At 57.3% G+C, this 24,897-nt stretch overlaps 1 protein-coding gene and 1 long non-coding RNA gene across 4 annotated transcripts in view; one reads left to right on the forward strand and one right to left on the reverse strand.

Annotated features, from left to right (window-relative positions):
- Window positions 1–24,619, reverse strand: part of Padi1 (peptidyl arginine deiminase, type I) — a 31,311-nt gene extending 6,692 nt beyond the window's left edge. The window contains exons 1-11 of one of the 3 annotated variants that reach the window (XM_005409818.2): window positions 24,437–24,619; window positions 12,326–12,506; window positions 11,636–11,708; window positions 11,330–11,391; window positions 10,568–10,685; window positions 10,361–10,486; window positions 8,467–8,639; window positions 8,257–8,360; window positions 7,341–7,464; window positions 6,994–7,101; window positions 5,503–5,654 (exon numbers count right to left, since the gene is read on the reverse strand). In XM_005409818.2, the coding sequence (XP_005409875.1) occupies window positions 5,503–5,654; window positions 6,994–7,101; window positions 7,341–7,464; window positions 8,257–8,360; window positions 8,467–8,639; window positions 10,361–10,486; window positions 10,568–10,685; window positions 11,330–11,391; window positions 11,636–11,708; window positions 12,326–12,506; window positions 24,437–24,528 (1,313 nt within the window). In that variant the 5' untranslated portion in view covers window positions 24,529–24,619. Of the gene's footprint in view, window positions 1–5,502; window positions 5,655–6,993; window positions 7,102–7,340; window positions 7,465–8,256; window positions 8,361–8,466; window positions 8,640–10,360; window positions 10,487–10,567; window positions 10,686–11,329; window positions 11,392–11,635; window positions 11,709–12,325; window positions 12,507–17,711; window positions 17,733–19,768; window positions 19,859–24,436 lie in introns of those variants that run through there. The other 2 variants (XM_013507413.1, XM_005409820.1) reach the window with 2 other exon arrangements.
- Window positions 19,929–24,468, forward strand: LOC102023736. Its single transcript, XR_001231974.1, has 3 exons — window positions 19,929–20,039; window positions 21,260–21,386; window positions 23,975–24,468. It is a non-coding gene; the product is annotated as an uncharacterized LOC102023736 (long non-coding RNA).
- Window positions 24,620–24,897: the final 278 nt, after the last annotated feature.

A 24,897-nucleotide genomic window follows, 5' to 3' on the forward strand; every position in this document is an offset into this window, starting at 1 on the left:
GGGAAACGACAGGGCCAAACCTCCCCAGTTCTAAGCCAAAGCTGAGGCTGGAGGCAGGGGGACCAGTTGGGAAGGCAGGAAGTGTGTCTCTCCCCCCAGTACCGTCTATGTCCCGCCCAGCATCACCCGGGACCTGTGACAGGTGGGTTCTGCCAGATGTGGGCCCCGCCCCAGCCTGGAAGCTGGTCTTCACATTGCTCATCTTCCAGAGTATGCACCCTGCACTACCCAGCCTTCCAGGTCACCCCCGCTGGAAGGAGTCACGGGACAGACAGGACAGAGCTCCACCTGCCAGGCAGAGCCAGAGACCCTCGTTTCACAGCCTGGGATTCAGAGAGATCAGCCTTTTTCTCGAGGGACACACAGCTTTTGCTCAAAATGGGACCAGGACCTGGCAAGTTCCTGCTTGAGCACAGAGTCAGATTGAGCGGGAGGAGGGCTGGGGATTTAGCTCAGCGGCACAGCACCTGCCTGGCAAGCGCAAGGCTGTGAGTTTGATTCCTGGTACCAGAAAAAAACAAAACAAAACAAAAAGATTCAGCAGGACAGAGGGCTTTGTTTCAGTGAGATTCCTGGGCACTGGAACTGCTCCACCTCACAGGCTTGGAGGATGTAGCCCAGGAATCTGCGTTTGGGTGGCTGTCTGATTCTCGTACATTGCAAAGTTTGAGCACCTGCTCTAGGCATTTGTGTTCCACGGTGTCCTGTCCCCAGGAAACCAGGTCTGGGCATTTTCATACCATCCTTTGTCAGGGAGCTGACATGGACAGACACAAGGATGCTTAGAGCAAGGGCAGCAGAACAGAACACAGGTCCTGTGCGTGGAGACCATCCACAGGACAGGGGAAGACATTATCCATCAGGGAGGGACCCTCAATGTCCCCATTTCACAGATCCCGCAGCTGAGGCTAACTAAACGAAGGAGGTGGGTGTTAAAGTCTGGGTGCCTTAAGACTGTGGACACTTTCTACCCTTCCCTGGCAGTGCGTGAAGACATGAATGCACGCTAATTCTCAATCTGTTTTATAGTTTTATAAACTAGGGTCATGCTTCTTGCCCTCCCTTGTCTGCCTTAAGGACAGATGGGCCAGCTCCCAGACCCGCACCCACTCTGGTGGCTCTACCCTAACCAAGGGACAGAAGCACCCTCCCTCTGCCACCACCTGGCCAGCTGTCGTGTGCCCAGTTGCCCACGCTCCACGGCCATGGCTTCTGTCCTTCCTTCTTCAGATCTAACTCAATTCACCTTCTCTCTGAGCTTTGAAAGTGGCAACAACTTCGCAGCCCCCGCCTGTCTTTATTTTTTTCTGCAGCATTGGGTGACGTCCAGCAGACTGATGTTTCATTGTTGTCCGCCAGCCCCAGAGAAAATAAGTTCCCCACGGACAGGCCTTTTGTCTAAGCTGTTTCCAGCTTTCCCCCCAGCACCTCGTGCATGATACACACTTCAAAACGGTCAGATGCGGTAAAGATGCTTTGGACCCGTGAGGTCCCAACAATCTGTGGTCTACAAAAATCTCGTGTGGGACAGATGAAGGCCCTGATTTAAATTTTTGGGATGGGATTTGTGGGAAATGTTTTTTTGTATTTTGTTGTTTTACTACGAAATAAAATTTTAAAGGACTTTTTAAAAAGACAAGATCTCGATACATAGTCCAGGCTGGTCTTGAACTCACTTTGCACCTCAGGCTGAGCTCAAACTTGCAGCGATATGCCTACCTCAGCCTCCCAAGTGCTGTGTTTAAAGCAGTGAGTTGATGGGAAGCAGAGCTGGGCTTCAGGAGTATTCATGAGAAGACAGAAGCAGGAGGCAGAGAGCGAGGCGCCGGGGAAGGACCAGAGTCCTCCAGGGCACTCTGCATGCTCAGAGATATGGGGTCGGGGTGGTGGCAGAGGCTTGGACCCAAAGCGTCCAGGCCGGGGCGCTGCGGCCCTGCCTGAGTGATCATCAAAGACGCCGCTAGGGGGCGGAAACGTCCAAAGAATGATCTATGTGGGCCACAGGGGTAGAGAACCAGACTGCAGAGAGGACGTCGTGTTTGTTGATCACCTGCTATGTGCCCGTCTTACTTCCCTGTCATTAAGTATCTCAGGTGATCCTCTAGTGGCCCCTGAACATATGTGAAAATATCGGCTCAGGTCACGTGACGTGTGCTCTGCCAACCTCCGAGACATCAGTCCTCACTGCCTCTCCTTGTACACTCGGCTCCAGCCCAGCCGGCCTCCTTTGCTGTTCCTCTAATGTCTGTCTTTGGCACACTCTTCCCGCAGGACCTCTGCAAAAGCAGCTTCCATTCCCAGGAACGTTCTCCTCCCAGACAGCACATCTTTAACTCCCTTACTTCCTTCAAGGCTTTGTTAAATGTCAGATTTCCACCCACGTGTGCAAAAAATGCATCGATCATTTAACTGTGTGCCAGGCACATAGTGATTTAGCCAGGTTACCTGATGTAATCCTGACCCTAGCCCTGTGAGGTGCTAGTACTATCCCCGTTCTCCAGATGAGGACATTGAGGCTCAGCAGAGAGAAACTGCATGCACTCATTCACGCGTCCACACGTCATTTGCTCGCCAGAGGCACCATGCGGCTTACTTGCTGGTTGTTTGTGAACTGCCTGTCTCTCTTGCCCGAATGTGTGCAGGTTTCTGATCACTGCTGAGCTAAGAGGCCACTGAAAAGGCTGGGAGCGGTGGCACACACCTGTAATCCCAGCACTCGGGAGGCTGAGGCAGGAGGATTGCTGCAAGTTTGAGGCCACTTTGGGCTAGAAAGTGAACTCAAGGCCAGCCTGAACTGCACAGCGAGACCCTGACTTAAAAAGTCAAAAGAAACAAACAAAAAGTCACAGAAAGGGCTCAGGGCTGCACCCTGGCCCCAGGGCAGGAGAGCTGGGTGCTGCTTGTGCCACTAACATGCTGTGTGGTCCTAGACACGAAGCTGCCAGCGAAGCCTGGGGGACTCAGAGAGGCCTCCCCACCTCCCGCCCCTACCTCCTGCGCTGGGGTTCGTGGGCTGCTGGAGGTGGGGAATGACCTCACCAGGGCCTGAGCAATGGCTGCAGGCTGTCACGCGTCACCCAGCGCGGACCTGCAGGGCCATGCTGGGTGCTGACCCATCAGTCTGTCCCCATTCAGAGCTCCCTTCCACCGAGGCCCAGGCCTGTCTCCCTCGTCATGCTGCAAACTCCAGGATGGGTTCCTTGGTCATCTCTGCGTCCTTAGCTGGGTCCCAGGCCTGGCTTACAGGAAGTCCCGATAATGCGTATTGAGCTGGTAGATGACTACGGGAGTGAAGGCGTGTGTCTGAGCCCCAGTTCCCTCACCTGTAACACAAGGCTAGGCATAGTGCCGACCCAACAGGGCTGGTGGATTAAATGAGGGAATTGGGTAACACACCACGTGCATGCCAAGCAGTAGGTAGTCATACAACTGGCCCTGTGAGTTCTAACCTGCTTCCATGCCTGGGGGCCAGCTGAACATTCCATAAGCACTGGAAAGGCAATTTAATGGGTTCTTTATCCCCTCTCATGCTGATTATATAGCTATCACAGAGATTTTTTTATGAGGCCAATTTTACAGAGGAGGAAACTGAGGCATGGTATATAAAATATGTATACAAATGTATATAAAATACATTCCTTATGTAAGATGTACCTACAGTGTTTAGAAACATATCCCTAACACTTCCAACTGTGCCTGGCATACGATAAATATTTTTTAATGAATTAATTGAGCACCTACTATGTGCTGGGCACTGTGGCAGGTACCCAAATCACTTGGCAGGTAAGTGGCAAAGCCAGGACTCAAACCCAAGGCCATCTGATTCACAGGACCGAGCGCCATACTCATGCATCCCTCCCTGATCTCACGGAAGGACTCTTCAGAGGCCTCAAGGGCTTCTAGCCCCCGAGTGTGGGCAGGACCCAGCCCCAGCATAATCACGAGCTGGTGGGCATCTCCTCTCTCCCCCAGACACCAGGCCTGGGCACCCACTTCAGCACCCTGGTTACCCAGGAAACCTCTCCTAGCCTGATTCAGAGTCTGAGGCTGCTGACTGCCACTTGAGGTGACATCACGGGCAGGAGGGCCCTGAGCTGTGCCAGGAAGCAAGTGTACGAACGCACGTGTGTAGCTTCCCTTTTTGGAGCCTCAGCTTCCCCAGCTGTCACTCAAAGACCAGAATCGTCACACCCCAGTAGGGCTGGCACAGGAGTAAACGATGTCATCTGCGTGAAGCAGCGTGTGCATGGCACATCATAAGGGATCACCGCAAGGCAGTTTCCACCAGGGACCCGTTCAGGAGCTGCTGGCTCTTCCCCCAAGCTTCCCAGCACCCTTCCCTGGCTCCCTATGCCTGAGCTCTGCCCACAGACGCCTTCCTGGGGTGGCCGTGGCGAGCGCCTCCGCCATCTTTGTAAGAGGGGCACAGGAGACCCCAACATGCAGATGTAGATCATCAAGTCAACAGCAAACCCTGGTGCCGACAGAACTGCTGTGCAGAACTGCTGGGATCGCGTGAAAGAGCTGGCCGAGCCACATGAGCCGCCTTTCAGCCTGCCTCAGCCTCACGCGCCAGCCAGGTCGCCCCGTCTCGTGTGCCGCCTCCCCTGCGCCTGGGCACAAGACCCAGCAAAGACGTGTTCCTTTTCACGATTTCCACCTCAAATGGAGCAAAAGAACGCAAGGCTGAGCCAGTCACGCTAAGAGCTGAGAGCTGGCAATACCAAGGACTGACTGCCAAGGCTGGGAAGGCCAGCGCCGCCTGGTTCCTGGGCCCTGGATCCAAGGCCAGCCAGGCCAGGGGTGCAAGTTAGGACGTAACCAGGCTCCACGCCAGCCCCTCACAAATGGACAGGTAACCTCTGAGGCTTGTAGTGGGATCCTGAGACACATTCCCTTATCGGTTACCTTCAGGCAGGGTGTGGACCCACTTGGCTGGGGGTAGCTGGCACTATCACCCGTCTGAGCACTAAGCCCTAAATGCCTTGTGCCCTGCCCGGGATGCTACCCACCAAGTCACCCTGGCAGCCTGGTCAATCACTCACTCACCTGCAACCAGCTGCCCTGGGCTCTGGTGACCTCTGGACCTTTCCCTCTCTTGCTAGGACAGCAGCTATCCTGGCTTCCTGGTGGGAGACGCCACCAAGCCCTTCCCCTGCCCTGTGCCGGACACGTCACCCCTGCAGCTCTGCCGAAGTCACAGAGAAGCCGGAGGTCTGGCTTTTTCTCTGGGGCCTCCCAGTGCACATATGTAACGCTGGTGACTAAGCTCATACAATTAGTGGCCAAAAGACCCAGGGCCACTAGTTTTCTCCTGTGATTCTGTAAGCTTTTAAATCTAAGATTCCAGCATCTGAGTCTCTGGAGGATTCGGATCAGGCAGGACAGTAAGACCACCTCTCGTGCTGTGGGTTGAGGAACTGTGCTGGTGAGCAGGGACCCTCCAGGGTGGGCACTGCCATCATCCCACGTGCCCCCGTCCCCTCCCCGCTGGCCTCTCACTTGGGGAAGCTGCCACCGATGAGGATCCGGCCCAGGGGGTACTCCGTGTCACCCACTGTCACGGGCGGGCTGACGTCCAGGTTGCCAAAGGAATCTAAGCTGGAGGCGCCAGAGAAGAGAAGCTCCCGGGTCACGTAGCCAAAGTCAGGACCCTAGGGAGGGACCAGCAAGACCCCGGCCCAAGCAGGAGGGGTCAGTTAGGACAGGCAGGGTGGCTCCAGAAAAGGACTCTGTCACACCTGGAAAACTACCTGGAGCCCCTCTCCCACACCCCCTGCCTTCTGGGCACCTTGCAGTTTAAATTTAAGCCCCAACCCCCGAGGTAACCAGAGGGTCCCTCGCTGTTTGCAAATTAAGGAGCACATGTCTGAAGAACCCATGGCCGAAGAGGAAATCCAAGCAGAAGTGAGGCCACCTATAGATGAAGGATAACAAAAATACAGCACAGGAAAAGTAGAGGGGCCCAGCAGGAGCATGGAGAGGGGACGGGGTGACGCCAGGGACCCCAAACACATGCATGAGAGGAAGAAGGGATGCGAAGTTGCAGCCTCCGTTTCGAGCTAGGGAAAGAGCAACAAGGGAAACACAAAGAAAGAACACGGGAAACAGCAGCTGTGAGAGCGGGAATCTGAAAACTCCCCTGGCACCTGCCCGCCAAGCTGGACCCCCGCCCCACCGCCCCACGCGCCGCTGGTCCAGGCACTCACCCTGCAGGCCTCCCCGTCACCCGGCCCCTCCAGGCTGGGGTGAACGGCCCTGCTCTGTGTACCCACGGGCTCTGGGACTTCCCTGTCATGGGGTCACAGCCCCCACAGGGGCCAGCTCCGTCCCAGTGGGAGGGAGAGGGGCCAGAAATAGGCAGAGACAGTGCCCACTTTAAAAGACGGTGTAGCCTAGTGGTGAGTGCAGGGACCGCGGAGGGCGCCTGCCTGGTTTTGCATACTGAGGCTACCACAGACTCACTGCAAGGCCTCGGGCCAGTTACTTGACATCTCTGAACCTCAGTTTCCTCATCCACAAAGAGAGAATATAACTGTACATATTAGCAATAGGGCGGAGGGCCCCAGAGAATTCTAGGAGACAGTGCCTGGAACTCAGTGTCTGATGGCAGCCGCTGCCACCCCAATCTTGTGCACAGGAGGCAGCATAGTGCCTGGCACAAAGTAGGTGTTCAGAAAACATCTGCTGTCTGAAGACAGGCAGCAGGCCTTAAATACAAAAGCTGTGAGGGCTCGTTAAGCATGCATTCCCCTAAAAAAGCAGTTTGACCTCTTCTGTTGTTTCCCGCTGGGAACAAGCCCCTTACCTAGAACTTTGCTGCTCTGCCACTCTCAGAATAGGGTTAGTCACTTATTTGCCATAGGAAGTCCTTATTTGCATAAAATTTGCATCTAATTTGCAACCCCTGCCTCACATCCCCCGACTCCCCATTGCTGGCGCTCGACCTCCTGTGCCCTTCTATCTCCGCCATCTTTGCCCTGTGCCACACACCAGGATCTTCTTATAGGGGAAATCCCTCAGGCCTCTGTTCCTGGGGGAGTCAAAGACCACAGGGAAGGATTTGTGAGGGGCCTCGACGTAGCCGAACTCCATCTCGTCCTGGGGGAAGAAGAAAAAGCCGCAGGATGGTTTACAGCACAGGTGACCCCACCCAGCGCACCAGCTCCCCCAAGACCTGGGGCGGGGTGGGTGGGCGGAGGTGAGGCCCCAGGGCCCCACGGGAGAGGGCTGGGTCCCTGGCTCCTCTGGGGAGGCTGAGGCAGTGGGGCTCCGTCCAGGTTCTGGTCCCCAAGCTCAGCTGCAGGGCAGGGTCCTTTCCGGAGCCGCTCCGCACCCACCTGGATCCAGCGGTCGTTGCGGTTCTCCACCCGGGGGCAGACGACCAGCTTGCAATTGGCCTTCAGCGCCAGGGAAGCCATGTCGTCCAGAAACTTCTCATTGGAGCCATGCGCGTCTGTGACGCTGTAAAAGACGCAGAGGGAGTGTGATGGCGACCTCTGGCCGTGACTTGGAGTCAGGCTGCTGGGCCCCGTGCAGCCCCTGGGGTAGAGCTTCAGGTTCATCCCGTCCTGAGAGAGGCTCACGGGCTAAGAGCCGGGGGCGGGTGGGGCCCCAGCTATCAGTGACCTGTGGGCAGTGTGGGCAGTAAGGACAGGTGGTGGGGAGGTGGCCGTGGCGGTGACCTGGGACTGCATCTTCCTGGGGAGGATAGAAAAGGTGGGGACCTCAGCAAAGGGTCAAGTGGGGGCAGAGAGCCTGCAGGAGGGGAGCTCCCTCCTCAACACCCGCAAGCACCTGGGCCAGCCTGTGGCCACGCCCTTCACTACCCTTCACTTCCACCCTGCTCAGCCTCAGCTCTTTCTGTGGGTCTGACCTGAGATGCTGAGGCCACCAGGGCCCTGAGCAGGAGATAGCGAAGGCCGAGACCCTGGTGGACCCTGGAGGTTGGGTCCCTGTCCTCAGCGGGCAGAGGTATAGCCTCGTCAGAGGGAGCCAAGCCTCCCATGGCCCCCAGCAGCCTGAGCAAGGCTGGACCCCCTGCCTGGACCAAATCTGTGTGCTCTGGGCTCTGCGACAGGACCGGGGTGGGGACAAGATGGTGGAGCTTGCGCCTATGACCTCGGCCGGACTCCGGCTGCTCAGGGCAGGGCCCCTGGACCACCTGCTGCTGTCCTGTGCCCCGCTCTGCTCCACAGCCACCCAGGGCCACCTCTCCAGGCCAGTGAGCGGGCCAGCAGCGGGGAGGGGGCTCACCTGCACACGTACAGCTCCACGGGCGGCTGGGTGTTGGGGGTCATGATCCAGGGCGCCACGCGGAAGACCACGGTGTCTGTGAAGAGAGGCACCTCGGGCAGCGGCTGGGGAGAGAGGGGGACTCAGCAGCCTCGTGGGGACCCCAGCCCACCCAGATGGACAGGCTCCCCGAACCCCTCACCACCGTGCCCTGCACCAGCGCGGGCCTACCGCTGTGTCCACCAGGCCGACACTGAGGGAGACCAGCCCCGAGAAGTCGGCGTCCGGAAAGGCGAGGCCCTCAGCGCAGAATCTGATCTCGCGCTCCCCCCGCTGCCGCTCCACTCGGTGGGACAGGTGCCTGGGCCCCAGCACCTGCTGGTAGTCAGAGACGGAAGTTCCGCCTAGGGAGAACCAGAGTTGGCACCTGTACTGGGATGCCTCGGGGAAGGGGGATGCCTGCCAGGGCTGATGACATAGCCACAGTTGGGAATCCAAGGGCAGAGCTGCCTTTTTGGTTAGGGCTACTTGGGTTTTTTTTTTTCCTTTTGGTACCGGCAATCGAACTCATGACCTCAGGCTTGCCAGGCAAGCTTTTATGCCCCTGAACTATATCCCCGGCACTGCTACTTGGGTTCCTCTCCAAGTCTTTTCATGCAGAGCTGTGTGACTTTGGCTCAGTGACTCAACCTCTCTGTGCCTCAGTTCCTCTATGTAGAATGGGCTAAGGTAAACTTTAAACTGCATAAAGAGCAAAAAACACTCAGTGTCAAAGATGAAAACACCCAAATGTCTCTTCATGGATGAAGAGAAACAAAATGTACAAAGTGTGGTGCACCCCTGAGATGGGACACTCTCCATCCCCAAAAGTGAGGGAGTAGCTGCCTCTGAGAGTGTACATCTGAGAAGGATTATACCTGTACTCTGAGAGGCTGAGGCAGGAGGATCCCAAGGTGGAGCACAGACAGGGCAACTGAGCAAATGGGGTGATGAGGGACGAGAGGGAGGTGGGGCTCGAGAGTGCTCTAAAAGCCATCAGCTGCTTGCTTTGCCAGGCTTGAATTGGGGCCAGGCTGTTGGTCAGTGGCAGAGCGCTTGCTTGGCATGTTCTAGCCGCTGGGCTCCATCCCCGGCATCAAAACCAAAGGATAGAATAAACAATCTTTTATTATCTTTCTTTTTCTTGTCTTTAGGAGACAGGGTCTCACTATGTAGTTCAGGCTGGTCTTGAGCTCACTTTGTAGCCCGTGCTGGCTTCGAACTCACAACGATCCTCCTGCCTCAGCCTCCCGAGTGCTGGGATTACAGGCGTGCACCACCACGGCCAACAGTCTTATATTATTTTAACTTCTCTCAATTTAACATCAACAACAAGAAAAGCTTAGCGGGGGTGGCTCTGTGGATGGGCAGCAGAGGGGTCTGTCTTCTTATAAAAGCAGGCGTGGGCACCTCAGGGTTAAGGACTGGTGTGTGGTTTAAAGCGACAGATTTTTTTTGCTTTAGTGCCGGGGATGGAACCCAGGGCCTCTTGATGCCAGACGAATGCTCTACCACTGAGCTTTGCCCGAGCCCCTAAGCTACAGATCTTGATAAACAAAAATGCCAGCAGGACGGCGGGCACGGGGGCAGGGCTGAGCTCAGCCTTTCTGGTTCTTGCCCGGACAGTGCCCAGCAGCAGTGAGAGAGCTGTCTACGCGGGCTGCCCAGAGGGTGGTAGAAAGAGGAAGAGCTGTGGCCCCAAGGCATCTGGCTGGCAAACCTGCTCCCCCACCAGCTGGTTGTGCGCCAGTGAGTTTCTGCATCTGAGCCTCAGTTTCCCTCTCTGTAAAAAGGGACCAGAGGCCAGGCATGGTGGTACACGCTTGTAATCCCAGCACTCAGGAGGCTGAGGCAGGAGGATCGCTGCGAATTCAAGGCCAGGATGAACTACATAGTGAGACCCTGTACCAAAAAAAAACAAATAAAAAAAGGGACCGTAAGCTGAGCCTGGCGTGGGAGCCCTGCCACACAGATGGAGCGTTTGTTTGCGGGTTTCTGTGAGAGTTGGGGGGACGATGGGAGGACGAGAGCCACGGGGAAGGGAGGGAGGACAGAGGATGGGAGCAAAGAACCCTGAGCCACTCACCCTGAGCACGGAAGACCCGCACCCTCCTGGAGTCGGACTGGGACACGCTCAGGACCAGCTTGTGTCTGTCGAAGAGCTCATCGGGGCCGTCACAGGTCAGCACGATGGGGGACATGTCCTGCAGGTCTGGGGGAGCGGCCCCCTTGAGAAAGCCCTTCCTGCACCCCGCCAGCAGAGCCCCTTCCTGCCCCGCACCTCCGGCCCTACCGTCCAGGGACACTGGCTGGCTGCTGTGGAGATCAGGCTCCCCGGGCCCACGGCAGTCCCTGTCGCAGTTCACCAGCAGAACAGCCCCATGGCCCTCGAGGCCCCAGCGCCAGGTTTTCTGTGGCAAATCAAGAAGGCTCGAGGTCAGTGGGACCAAGGGGTGGCAGGAAGGGGCTCTGGGTGCAGCCTGGGCCGCTTGCTGAGTTGGCTTGGAGACTTCTATATTTTGGGTTTGCTTAAAGATTGAAAGCTGCGTCCTACACTTGGCAACTGGAGCCCTCAGGAAGGCGCTAGACCCACAGCCACCCTGGCCTTGTGCAGTGAGCAGCATGTACAACCGTCCGTGGCAGCTCTGCACCCCTCATCCACAAAGCCTTATGATCCAGAATGCCTTTCTGGGGTGCTTCCCTTCTACCCCTCCCAGGGACTTCTTGTGGGATAAAGCCCCAAGCCCACCCCATTCTCCTCTTCCATTTTCATGGTCTAACTGGGGCTGACTACCCTGGTCCCCTCTACCAGAAAGAGCTCATTCAGTCACTCAACAACATTTCATGAAGCACGCGCCATGTTTAAGGGGTCCAAATACAGTTCCCCAAATCGAAAAGACAGCAAGAAAAAGAACAGATCCCAAATCCAAGGCAGCACAGGAGAGACCCGAGGGCGTGAGCTGTTTTCCCACAGCTACGCAGGTGTGAGCTAACGTGGACTTGCGTCACGGTGAGGGCTGCTGGATGCGCTCCCCGCGCTGTGGGGGAGCCTCACCTTGTCCCCGCGGCGCCTTTTCACCTTGCCTGTGCGGCTGGTGTCGACATCGAGGGAGACGTCTGGAAAAGGGGTAGAGGGAACAGCCGCTGTCTTCAATGGCCCTCACGTCCAGGGTGGGCAAGCTCGGCCCCCCTCGCCCCGTGGGGCCCAGAGAGACCTGGCTGCTGGAGACCTACTGGGGCCCGAGCCAGTGGCAAGGAACTTTCTAGGCTCTTGTTGCGCCAACCATTGCATTCCCATGCCCGCCCCCACTCCGCCACGCCCCCAACAGCCACCTGCGCGCAGTCAGGGGCCAGGACATACCCACGGCAGTCAGGTAGAGCACGCTGTGGCCCAGGGGATCGTCCTCCTGCCGCTTGAAGTATGACACCTTCACCTGTGGGGACAAAGCCAGCCCAAGCCCACAGGGCAAGGTCACTCCGCAGAGAGGGCGGCAGCAGGGACGGGGGCGCCCAGTCCACAGCCCTGCTTGGTGGCAGGGGACGCCCAGGCTGCCTCCCTCAGATGGAAGCTGGCGCCACCCTGGCCCTGAGCTGGTCCGGGAAGCCAGGAGGGCGGGCGGGGTGGGGGATGGGAGAAGCGGCGCCACTGTGTTCGGCGTACAGTCTCGGGGGCATCATCCGCACGCTGGGTGGGGGATGAGAGGCGCATGCGCAGATGCACAGAGAGGTGCATGCGGTGTGGGGCTGCACCGCCCTGCGCACGCCAGGCCCTGGGGGCCTCTTGTGGGGCTTGTGTGCAGGCGGACTGCAGCGTTAACCAGGGCTACTCCTGAGTTGGCGGGGAGACCTGCTGCCTCACATCTCTGTGGGGTTCTGCGTGTCCCTGCGTGGCGGTGGGTGATGGGGTGTCTGCAGGTTTGGGTGTCCGTGGAGATGCTGTGTGGTGTGGATGTGGGGGTGATGTGGACATGGCTAGCTATGGGGGCTCGCGCCTTTGGTCAGGGTAGTGTAGGGCAGACCCAGCCCCTCACTCTGAGGGAATGGCTCTTACCTTGAGGTCGTTTAAATCCTTACTGGCTGTGTCCACGGATACGACCACATCCACATTGGCATCTAGAGGCCAGTGGGCCTTGCCTGTGGGTTCTGTCACCCATCTGGGATCATAGGCCATTAAGACTTCCACCTTAGAGCTCCCAGAAACCCTGAAGGTCTTGGCACCCCTGGGCACATCTCTGGCAGAGAAGGAAGAGAGGAAGAGAGTGAGGGTTCAGGAGAGTGGCCGAAATGGGGTCATGGGCAGGGCTACTCCTTAACAACTGCCCTAGGGGCCTACACCCCCAAGTCTCCCTTTGCCTCAGCCACACTAGCCTTCCTGCTGGCCCCAAAAGACGCAGGCTCTCCTGCCTCAGGGCCTTTGCATGGCTCTTTCCTTTACACATAGAAGGCTCTTCCTCGGTTTCCCCAGGGCTCACTGCCTCGAACTTCAGGGCTCTGATTAAACATGAGCTTCTCAGTGAAGCCCCACCACTCCATTCAGCAGCCATCTTCTCCCCGTGGCCCTTTGCCTTGCCTTGCTTGTTGTCGGTCTCTAGCTCAGCTCCACCAGGGCAGGGAGCTTTATCTGTTTTGCTCACTGCTGTCTCCTCAGGATTTATACAGGGTCTGGCTCTCAGTTTATACTCAAAACGCATTTGTTAACAAATGGATGGGTTCTTACTTCGGGCGGCCCCACAGGGGTCTCGGGCCTGTCTGCCCTGTCTGCCTGGGCCCCAGCCACTAAGCCTCCACCCGCTCCTCTTGACACCAGCTGCTGCCAGCATAGCTGGCTGGCGCAGCGTTCTTGCAGCTGCAGAGGGGGGCTCCCCACAGACTCGGACCACAGGGCACCAAACCCAAACCAACAGGGCCTTGGGGTGACATCGTGTTCTTTGGCCCCCAAATATACATGAGCCTTCTGTGCCAGGCTCCAGGCTGGTCTCAGGGCTCCGTGGGGAGCTCACACCTGGAACGGAGTCCGCGATACATGTCAGGGCTTCTCTGTCAACCGCACGACCCTCAGGGTATCGGCCGCGAGGCCAGCACCAAGGTCAGGTCCACTTACAGACATCCACCTGGCTGCAAAGATGCCACTGGAGGGGTCCTTTTACACCCTTCCCTGATCCTTTCCTGGCCCCCAAGAACCTACACAAGTATCAAACCCTCTGGAGAAGCCATATCACCCCGTGCCAGCCCCTGCCATGGTTGCTGTGTCCCATCGAATAGCAATGACGCTGACCAGCACTGGTCTCAACATCCCTACGCTCCGCACAGCCCCGCCAAGCAAGCGTTATTATCCTCATTTTGCAGATGAGGCAGCAAAGAGGAAGGCTCCCCAGAGCCTGGCGGGCTGCTCGTTGGTGATACCCCCTCCGCACACCTGCAATCGCAGCCTCTCCATCACCCCGAGCTACGATGATAACCTGCAGGAATCCTCCCACCTTCCTGCCCTTCATCATTGTTTATATCCGTTACCATAGAAAACCTGAGTCCACTTTCTCATCTCACACCCCATCATCTTGAGTCCCCTGGACCTTTGCATTCTCCCAGAGGCCCCACACTGGGTCATGACCAAGAGCTGGACCCACGCAGACTGCCCTGCCTGCCACCCACTCGGACATCCGCTCACTCCTATCCCGCCAAGGCCACCAAGCCTCAGCCCCACTGGGGCCTGGGGCCCTGGGACACTGAACCAGCTCCGCCTGCTCCCTGCTGTCCCTTTCACTCACCGCTTCCATTCCGTAGTCCCTGCGGCTGTCACTCGCTTGTTCCAGCCACACCCGGCTCATCTTTCTTTCTTTCATGGGGCCTAGCTCGGCTCCCACCATGGTCAGAGCCAGTGTTCTGCCCACCCTGCAGCTGTGCCCATGTGCAACTATGGCTCTCCTGGGTTCATGACCGCTGACCTCCAGTGACCCCGCTACTGCCTGGCTGTCCCAGGAAACCACCCGGCACTCCCCCTCTCTCCAGAATCTCCCCACCCGGAGCTGGTCACCTCCTCCTGCCTCCTAGAGGCCCCTTGCCTCCTAGCACACCTGTCTCGAGCCCACGTCCATGCCCACCTTCCTGGTGAGGGACGAGCTTGCCCAAGACCAGGCCTCTGCCCAGTTCTGCCTTGCTCCATTTCCTGCACCCAGCAGGCAGATGTGCTGCAAACGCCACCCCATCCCAAACCCAGGGCTCCCTTCAACACCCACCCCCATCTCCTTGGCGCCCCCTACAGGAGCACACTGGGTCCCTGTGGCTTCTCAAACCTGCCTCGAGTCGGGTTTCCTTCCACTCCCTGCCACCGACACTGCTCTGTAACCAAACCCGGGGATCCTTGGTCTTCTTGGGCGTATTGATCTGCAGAGACCCTTGGTCCAGCTGATCATATGTCCTCCTCGGAAACACATCTCCATAGGGCTGCAGGCACACGAGGCTCTGCTTATTCTTGTTTTACCCCCGGCCACTTCCCTGGGTCCTCTCTTGTCCCCTGTCACTGCCCCAACCCCTGAACCCCAGGCAGAGGCGAACTGGTGATGTCCAATAACTGGGTCTCAGTGGAGAGGGAATACCCATATGTATCTATTATAAATTTTGTTGATGGAAGTGATGTGTAGCAGTGTACAGGGTGTAATATCTTGCTCTTCATTATAAAATGTGTCTCAAATTCCCCACAGCCCATTCATTGTAACTGCAGCCAACCCGTGGTTGTACTGGAGTAACAAATGCATTGCACCCCCATCTGCTAATTCTTCTTGCAATCCACTTAATGTCGCTAAATCTGTGTGTGACACGAATGTGAGTTCATATTTCTGCTACTATTCATAAGCAAAGTGAAAAGATGTGCCCAGTATCATTCCCGCAGTGCCGTCTTTGCTGAATCATAGAATCGTCTTTGCTGAATCATAGAATATCACTTTTTTTGTGCTAGCCCAATGTAATGGCTGTAGGGCTGGGGATATAGCTCAGTGGTTCAAGTCCTTGACTAGTAAGTGCAAGGTCATGTGTTCGATTCCTGGCACCAAAAAAAGGATAAACACCAATGTAATGGTTGTAGACCAATAGGTTTTAAGGTTCGTTTGTGTTAACATTTTTCAATCAAGGAGCTGGGGATTTAGCTCAGTGGCATAGCGCCTGCCTGGCAAGCACAAGGTCATGAGTTCAATTCCTGGTATCGGAAGAAAAAAATAAAAACATTTCTCAATCACTTTCCCAAAGCTGGACAATCAAGGAAACTGTCAACAATCAACAGTCAATGGCCGGCTTTGTAGGCTTTGCCAACTTTTGTGGCATCAGTGACTCCACTATGCCCGGTTTGAAGTTCCCAGGCCCAAGACCATGGAACTCAGTTTAGAGGGAGGGGTGAAATAGCAGCCTATTACTTAACTATTTCCACCATGCATAAATAATGGTAGAATGCAGTAAAATAATTAGGAAGTGTTTCTAGTGCTTAGGACTTTTTTTAAAAAAATCCAGATGGTCCCCTACTTACTTATGATGGCTCGATTTAAGATTTCCTTACTTTACAATGGTTAGTAATGCACCCATCCAGGGTTCTGTGTTTTCCTTTCTTTCTTTGTTTTTCTTTTATTTTCTATCTTTCTTTCTTTCTTCCTTTTTTTTCTCTTTCTCTTCTTGAGACAGGGTCTTGCAATGCAGTCCAGGCTGGCCTTGTGCTCACTTTGTAGCCCAGGCTGGTCTCGAACTCACAACAATTCTCCTGCTTCAGCCTCCCTAGTGCTGGGATTACTGGCGTGAGCCACCACCCCCAGCTTGTTTTACTTTCAGAGTGGTAGCCAATACATGACATAGGACACTCAGCTCCATCCTAAAGCAGGCTTTCTTGGCTGACAGTAGCCAGGGGAGAGGTTCTGAGCATGTTTAAACCAGGCTGGCCAGGGCTCCATAGGGGAGGTGTACTCCATGCATTGACTTGTGATATTTCCAGCTTTTGATGGGTTTGTCGGGACCTAACCTCTAAATCTCTGGCTCACAACGTCCCCATGCTGTGTTCCCCCCAAGCCACCTTCCGCTCCCCCAGGCTCACTTTCCTGCTCCTCATCAGCCACACCAGGTCTGCCACAGCAGTCTGCTGTCTGCAATATTCTGCTCACAGATACCTGCAGTACGCCCGGTCCTCTACTTCCTTGTCAGAGAGGTCATGAGTGACATCTTGAGCCCGTGCTCCCTGTCCCCAGCTTCATGCCCGCCCACAGCACCCCTCACCTACTCATCAACCAGACTCTGCCTCTAGAACACAGCGACTTCTGCTGCCTTCTCTCCGGGACAGTGCATCATCTCAGGGTCCAGCCAGGGCACAGTAAACGCATTACAGATGAGGACAGCGGCTTTGTCAGGACTGCCCCGGAGCGGAGGGGTGGCTGAGTGCGGTTGGAACCCAGCCTGCCTGGCTCCAGAGCCCGCCCCACGCATCCCGAGAGAAGACGGACCTGAGCCCAGCGCACCCAGGGGACGGCAGAAGGGTTTCCAGCTTGTGGGAGACCCCACTCCACCCGCCAGGGGCTGCCACCGTCAGGCGCTGCAGGGCTCTGGGGAACCAGTCCCAGCTCTGGGCAAATGTTGACGCCTCCAAGTCACATCCCTGGCGGCACAATCCCCTATTTGGAGTCTTGGTCGAAATAATAATAATCATCATGAAAGAAGGGGAGAGTAAGGACACGGCATCCCCAGCCTCTTGCAGTATGGATTTGCCCCCGCCACCGCAAATTCACTCACGGCCTCCCGCCTCCTTGGGGTGCTGGGCTGCCGCATCCCGCGCGCCCCACCCCCACCCCGCTACCCGCAGTTGCCAGGTGCAGGCAGCGCTGGCTGCTTGCCAGCAGAGGGGACGGAGCCTGGGGGTATAGCCACGCCCACTGTTTTCTCTAGGCCCTGGGCGGCCCTGTTCTAGCCCCGCCCATGGCCCGGTCTGGGTCCGAGTCGGCCGCAGACTCAGGAGGGTACGGTGTCCCGGCGGGCAGGACAAGCTGTGTTTCCCGGTGAGGCCCGGGCGAGGCAGGTGCTGCCCGGCGAGCCCTTTGCTGCCTCGGATCTTCATTCCTTTAGTGCCCTACCGGCACTCCGCGAAGGCGCCCGCACTGCGCCCGGAACTCTGGGTCTCCAGGTCTGTGGGCGTGGCCTTGGATTGAGTGACAAGCAGGTTTGGGAGCTGGGATGAGCCCCCGCCCGCCGGACGGTGGGGTCGGCCCCGTCCGCTGTCCAGGGATGCTCGTGGGTCCCCCTGCACCACTCCCTGCCTCCTTTGGGTGTTATCTCATGATAAGACCCCCAGGGCTGGGGTGCAGTCCTGGCTGTCCCCAGACTCATAGTCAAGTGCAGTGACGGGTTTGAAAGTGCCCCTTTAAAAGAATAGGACCTTAATCCTGACCACAGACGTGTCCCCATCCTTGTATCACCTGTGTCACCATCTGCATTGTTATGCTGAGAACCCAGCCCTTTAAGGGCCACCTCCTCGAGAGGCTCCTGTGGGTTCTGTGTGGAGCGTGGCCTCCAATCCACTTGCTCGACTGCTCTGGGCCTCCCTGCCTCCTCTGCAAAGTGGATATAATACAAAAGGCCACTTGGGGAGGGGTCCAGTAGAGGATGGTTTAAAGCATAGCCCTTACTGGGGTCAGACAGTGTCACCACCATTACTGTAGCTCTTCCCAGAGCCCCCAGTGGCCCACCCACTCGTGCCAGGACCCCTCTTTCTTCCCCACAGCCCTGGAGCAGACTTCCCTCTGACCCTTCACAGTCATCTGTGGCACCCAGGCCCAAATCCGGACTGACTCACTCCACCCTGGTCCCCACCCTGACAGAGCTTCGAAAGTCAATTCTTAAAGAATCTCCCAAAGGTGGCCAAGGGCGGGGCAGGATGGTAAGATCAACATAATCCCAGCCCTGACTGCTTTTGCAAGGTGTATGCCCACCTGTGGTTATGGCACAAGGTGGCATGGCCCACAAGTACTATCTGGTATGCCCCAGGCACACACTTAGCTTTCAACACCCAGGATCTCATTTATCCTTCACCATAGCCTCCCAGGGAGGTGTTACTGTCCCCATTTCTCAGATGAAGACATCATCTCAGATGAGTTAAGTAACTTTCCTCTGGTCCCACAGCTGGCAGAGGGGACAGGGAGCAGCAGGTTTGTCTTCTCTCGTGTGTCCTCAAAGTGCCCCATCGGGCCAGAGAGAGGAAATGGCCAGAACACAGGAAGGAAGCAGGAACATGTCAGAACGCTTAGCACAAGCTGCTGGATACAGTTCCTTGGGAGGCGTCTGGGGAGACCTGACTCAGGGTGGGGACCCACAGGCAAGAAGCTACTTTTCTGTGTGTGTGTGGGAGGACCTGGGACCCATGTGCCCTTGAGGGCTGTCAGAGCACTGTGCCACAGGTAGGGCAAGAGGGGCAGAATAATGCAGAACCAGAGGGTAGGGCTGAGGAGCACACCAGGCCCCAGGGCTGTGGCTCTCCTGCCCACCAGGAGCCCCAGATGTGCCAACATCTGGGTGTCCTGCGCTTGAAGTTTCATGGGCTGAACCCAGAAGAGATGTCACAGCAGAACCTGGCAGCTCCCTCTGGTGCAGACAGCTCCACATGTGGCTGGGCGAAAAAGTAGAGAGTGAGGCTGCCAGCCCCACAGCGCTGCCGTCCTGTCCCCCCATCCGGTCGCCATCCTAGGCACCGGGACTACAGAAAGGGCCACCAGCCCAGCCTCTGGGAGGCCCAAACAGGCCAGAGTCCTGACTCCATCTCTGGTTCCACCCAAGCAGGCAAGTTATTATTTTTCCCCCACTTTACAGAGCAGAACTGAAATGTGGACAGTGGTCACAGAGGGTCACAGTGGCAGAGCTGGGGCTGGACCCCAAAGCTCATTCACTGCCCTGCCCCCATGACCGCCCTCACACTGACCCAGCAAATTCCCAGGTGATGGGTTCTCTCAGGCTTGGGCTCACAGAACCTGGAATCAGGTAGACCTGCATTCAAATCCCAGCCCCAGCATTTGTATGCTGTGTGACTTCAGAAAAGCCTCTCAACCTCTCTGGGTCTCAGTTCCTTTGGCTGCTAAGTGGGGTTCAAAGTTGTCCCTGGCAGACATTTTCTCAGAAGTATGGCATCACACAGGGCATGGCTGTGTCTTCTCCTTCCAGATGCCAATCAACTGATCGTGGGTGCTTTATGCCCTGCCACTTTTCAAGAAGGTTGGTCACACCCACGGAGCCCAGGAGAAAGGCCAGGCCTTCCTTCAGGTGAACACTGCCCACCCAGGCATGGGGGCAGAAGGGGCAGTTGTCACTCATTGGCCTTCCCAGCAGAGGCAGAAAGGGGGTGGGGGCCAGTGCATCCTGAGAGAAAGGACCCCGAGTTTAAAGCCAACCGCCTGAGTCACTTCTCCCCTCCCCAGAGCACACCTATGCTCTGTGGATTATGAAATTCCTCATCTGCAAATTAGGGAAAATAAAGGTGCCAAACCTTCACAGGTACAAACAGTAGGTGATGTCATCCTCACCTAGCGTGGGAGAAAACAGGCGCGGAGAGGCTAAGTGACTGGCCCAAGGTCACACAGCCTGCAAGGACCAGCCTGACCCCAGCCTGAGGTCACAAGCACAGGTCATCCTGTTCTCAGCAGCCATCGCACTGGTTGTCGTGGAGCCCAGTGGGGGCCTCTCACGGAGGCCCGCCTTCCTCCTCCCTGGGGCCCGGATGCCTCATCCTTTCCTGTGCCCAGCCAACTTGGTACCAGGTAGGCTCAGCCCACAGCTGCCCTGTGTGCCCACTTCACCCAGCACAGGCCTGAGACCTGGAGTTATGGTTGAGGGGACAAGGACAGGGGACACAGCGGGGTCATGAATGTGGCCGGGAAGGTATGGCAACCACAGAGAGGTGCTTGTTAGCAGGGCTTCTGACTCCTGTGCAGAGGGACCAGATTCTCTGCTCTGGGGCCACAGTGAGTCTGGAAGCGCAGCCTCCTCAGCACCAGCCCAAGGGCCTGGGTGCCCCGGAACGGCGGCTTTTGGGACTCACAGCTGGCGCTCCCTCCCCGGCCATGTGGATTGCAATTCCTTCCACCCGCTTCTCTGGCAGGACAGTGTGGCAGAGCCAAGCGGCCACAGAGAAGAGCGAGAAAGTTCCATTTACAGGACGGCAGAGAGGACAGGGTCGGGGAGGCTGCGTGACACTCCTCATACCTCAACTCTCCTCCTAGGGTTCAGAGAGCTGTCTGGCTGATGGGCCTCTGGTCCAGGGTGGGGAGGGGGTGGGGCTGGGGCCAGAAAGGGAAGGAGAGATGGCAGAATGAGGGGACACCCGCAGACTGGTATCCAAGAAGCCACAGGATAGGGTAGGAGGTGAGGAAAAGGCGGGGCTCCCTTCCTATCCGAAATGGCGGTGGCAAGCGGGCCCAGGGCAGCAGGGGTATCTGTGGTATCGGGGCGCTGACCTCTGAGACCCTCTCTGGTGCCCGTATCTTACATCCTGAGACTGCCCAGATTCAACACCCTGGAGCCCTGTGCAGGTGAAAGAGGTATTCTCATCCAGCCTCCTGTTGTCCCGGAACCCTCAAACTTCAGCTTGGAACAGGACTGCCAAGTAAGGGTGACCTTTCGACCACAGGAAGCAGTGAGGGGAGAGGGTGTCCCAGCCTGGCGCCGAGGCTACCCGGCCTGTCAGTCACTAGGAATTAGGCATTAATGTCGGCATCAGTCCTATAATTATCTCCAGAGGAGCCCAATTAAGCTTCATTGTAGCTCTGCGTTGGAAGCGTTCATTTACTCAGTGTAAACAATAGGAAAGCATCCCGCACTACACTGTACAACCCTGTTGCGCCGTCCTGGGTTTGTGAAACACGGCGGACCCCAGAAGATGCCCCTGGCCGGGCCCCTCTGTGTGAGGGCTCCCTGGCAGCCCCTCGCCACTCTCACCACCCTCCAAGCTGGGGTCTGTTGTGCCTTCGTGTTTTTGCAGGCTGAGGAAGACTTGGGAGAAATGCAAGAGAAAGACCCAACGCCTGCCCAGCCAGCCTTCTCCGCCCGAGAGAGCAAATGTTCACCATGGCCTCCAGCCTTGAAGCCTGATTCAAGGCTCTGAACAAGTAAGGGGAGCCATGCCAGACCAACAGCGGGTTCCCCATGGTGCCCAGCCCCGCTGTATTGACCTAAGCCTCTGGGGGCCACCTGAAGCCTCCAAGTAAGAACAGGGTCATCCAGGACAATCTGACAAAACCCAGGGAGCCGGGGCGGACAGCCAGCCCACTGGAGAGAAAGGCTCAGAGCGGGGAGCTAGCTCCCGGGGGTGTGGGGTTCAGGGTAGAGAGTTAGCCCAGTGGGGGAAGGACTGGGGCGGTGAGGCAGCTGTTGAGAGAGGACTCAGGATGGGGAGCTAGCCCACTGGGGTGTAGGCTCAGAGTGATGAGCTAGCTCACCGGAGTGCAACACGGGGGTGGAATCTGTAGCATATGCTGAATCAGGGGAGCCCTAAGGTTCCGCAGACTGGGTTACCCCCAGCCACACAATTATCCCAAACACAAATATCTCTCCAAATCTCCAGTCCACCTGGCCCCCGGGGAGTGAGTCACTTCCTGTGACGTTATCTCAAACACCCATGTCCCGGAGGGCGCAGACTCCGGGCAGCTCAGGGGACCTGCACACCTCTCTGGGTGTTTTTCCTGCTCCTACCAGCAAGGCCGGTTAGAAACCCCTTGCATGGCTTCGGCTGGAGCCAGGTACCCAGCAAAGGGGTGGGGGTGCCTCGAGTTCATTCACCATCATGAAGCATAGCCCATCGCTTCAGGCTCCTTGAAACCCAACAGGTGGACAACTCCAGGTCCCGCTCCCATCCAGTACACACCTCACCAGCAGGAGGCGCCTCCCAAGCACTGCGGAGTAAACCCCCAGCTGTGGTTTGGGCTCTCAGCATCTGCCCAGAGCACCCAACCCCCAGGGGGAGACTCCATGGGCTCCCTCCTTCCCTCCCTCCCTGCATCAGGCAGAGGATGGCTACCACCACCACGCAAGCCATGTCCCGAGTCCGCACCTGGCCTGGGTGCTCTGCAAGGTGCTGAGGGTTTTGGTGGCCAGGAGGGAACTTTGCAGACAGTGACCCGCGTACTCCTATCACACACGCCCTGCACTGTCCTTGTCCCCTGCCACTTCTAAGGAGTGATGGGAAGAACAGACGTGCAGGAGGGAACCCCCAGACTACCCTGAGCCCTCGGAGCTGGGAGCACTTACCCCTGCCGGGGCACCCACCAAACACTGGGCCCTATACGTGCATAGTCTCTCTTCTCGCCCAGATCCACTAAGGTCAGCGCTATTGCTTCCCCATTTGCACGTGCACAAACGGAGAAGGCAGCAGCTTCCCCAAGGTCACACAGCTGTGCATGCCAGGATGAAAAGATGAGTCTGTCCAACTCCAGAGCCTGGGGCTTTACCTCCTTGCTGAGCTGCAGAGGAGACCCAGCTCATCTCTTTGGGCTCAGAAGTGAAGCCCAGAGAGGGCCAATGACTTGGCAGTGAGTCAGTGACAGAACTAGAACCAGAACTGGGATTTCCTGGCTCCCCACCAAATGCTTTGGGTCTCAGTCAGCAGCACGGCAAAGGCCCTGAGGTTCTCAAAGTATGTTCCAGAAACAACCACGGCCTTGGACAAGAGCAGGGCCTGGAATCAGACAGGTGGAGGCCCCAAGGACACCTTCCCTGTCCTGGGTGTTAAAGTAGGATCGCCAGGTGCAGTATGGGGTGTCTGCTTACAGCGCAGCCTCGGCAAAACAGCAGATTTTGTACTGTAAATAGGTCCCACATAACACACTAAAAAAATGCCTAGGGGCTGGAGGTATAAATGGAGGAGCCTCGCTTAGCACGCACAAGCCCCTAGGTTCAATCTCCAGCACCACGCGTGCATACACACACACACACAAAGTCTCTCTAGTTTATCTGCAATTCAGGCTTCACTAGGCATTCTGTATTCTCACTCACTAAATCTTGTGGCCCTGGGTCGCAAGGGTGAGAGAAAATCGCATCTCCACGGGCCATACAGCCCCGGTACTGTCTTAGAGTCCCAGTCCGGCCCTCGGAGTTCCTGGCTCTTCCTCCCCATCCTGATCATTGGGCCCCCAGGAAACTGCCCAGGAGAAGAACAGGGAAGGCTCCTGGGGCAGAGGCTCCTCCTGAGGCCGGGTGAGCAGCTGGCCCAGCACTCATCCTCCAGACTCGGCAAGTACAGGGGCTGAGACCCTAGCGGGTGACAGGAGCTCAGGTCCCAGTGGTCACAGGCCCCCCAGCTCCTTCTGGAGGGGAACCCATAAGGCCCAGCCCACCTAGTCCAACAGGGATGGACTCCACAGTGTGTCAAGTCTAACTCCTTCAGTGGCCGGGTGGAGAGACTGAGGCTGAGCCGGGTTCCCCGAGTTCCCATCCAGATAGAGCCAGGACAGGAAGATTTGGGAGGAGAAGCCAAACAGGAGAAGCTGATGTTATGGCTGCCTTCCTCCCCTGTCATCCGGGCACTGTCACAGTTGTCATTACCACCACATCACCACCATCATCCCCATCATCATGGTCTTGTGCCAAGCGCAAGTCTCTGGTCCCGCTGCAGGCTCACTTCCTAGATTAAGTCATCGAGTGGTCCCTTAGCCTCCCCCTCCTGATTCCAGTCACCCCAGTTCCCCTGTCTGGGCTCCAGGGTGAAGCTGGCACACACCGCAGAGAGATGAAGAGCTGGCGAGAGATTGAGGGGCTAAAGGGGAGCCCCGGTCCTCATCCCATCCTGAGCAGTTCACCCTACTGCTGGACGCAAGTTCCTCGAGGGTGTCGGGACGCAATCCAGAATCCAGGGCCTGGCTCCAGGGCACAGAGTGAAATCCTGAGGCTGGACCCTTCCTTGTCCGGGAGCTGGAGGCCAGTGTCCTAACCCCAGTGCTCAGGAGCCAGAGTCCCGGGGCACCTGACCAGACCCTAGTCCCTCCCTCCCACTCCGCAGCCAACTCCACCTTCTCTGCTATCAAACAGCCTCCTACCACATCCTCCTACCACATCTTCATCCTCCAACAAGCCCAGCCGGTTCCTGGCACAGAACCCAATGCCTCGGGTCCCCCGTTAGAGCGCAGCCCTTGGCAGCCAGGTGGGTGCCTCCCGTAGCTCTCACCTGTGGACGTTCACCAGCATCTCGGTCCCCACCACACACACAGCGTACGTGGGCTTCTTCAGAGACAGCTGCACGGCTCTCCTCGGGGCCATCCTGTCCCCTGCTCCCCACCTCCAAGGAGAGCTCCAGCACCTGGTGGCTGCACACCTGACTCCCCAGCTCCTCTCAGGCACCAGGAAGGAGTGTGAGTTCTGATGGGCTGGTGCTCTCTCCTCCCTTTTAATTTCCCCCTGCAACCTGGTCAGCCTGCCTGAGCCTCGTCCCCACCTCCCGGCTCCACGCCCAGTCCTGCTCACTCCTGGGGCTGTCAATCCTGGAGGCCGGGGGAGGAGGCGCTCTAGCCTGTCTGGCAAATGGAAAAGGGGGCTTCCCTGGGGGCCCGAGGCGGAGCCTGGCTCCCCAGCTGCCCCTGCCCCCACCTGTAGCTTTGCCTCTGTCCACAGATTCTTGGTGTCTGAACC

Source organism: Chinchilla lanigera, unplaced genomic scaffold (genome assembly GCF_000276665.1).
Source record: "Chinchilla lanigera isolate Chin_1 unplaced genomic scaffold, ChiLan1.0 scaffold00126, whole genome shotgun sequence".
NCBI lineage: Eukaryota > Metazoa > Chordata > Mammalia > Rodentia > Chinchillidae > Chinchilla > Chinchilla lanigera.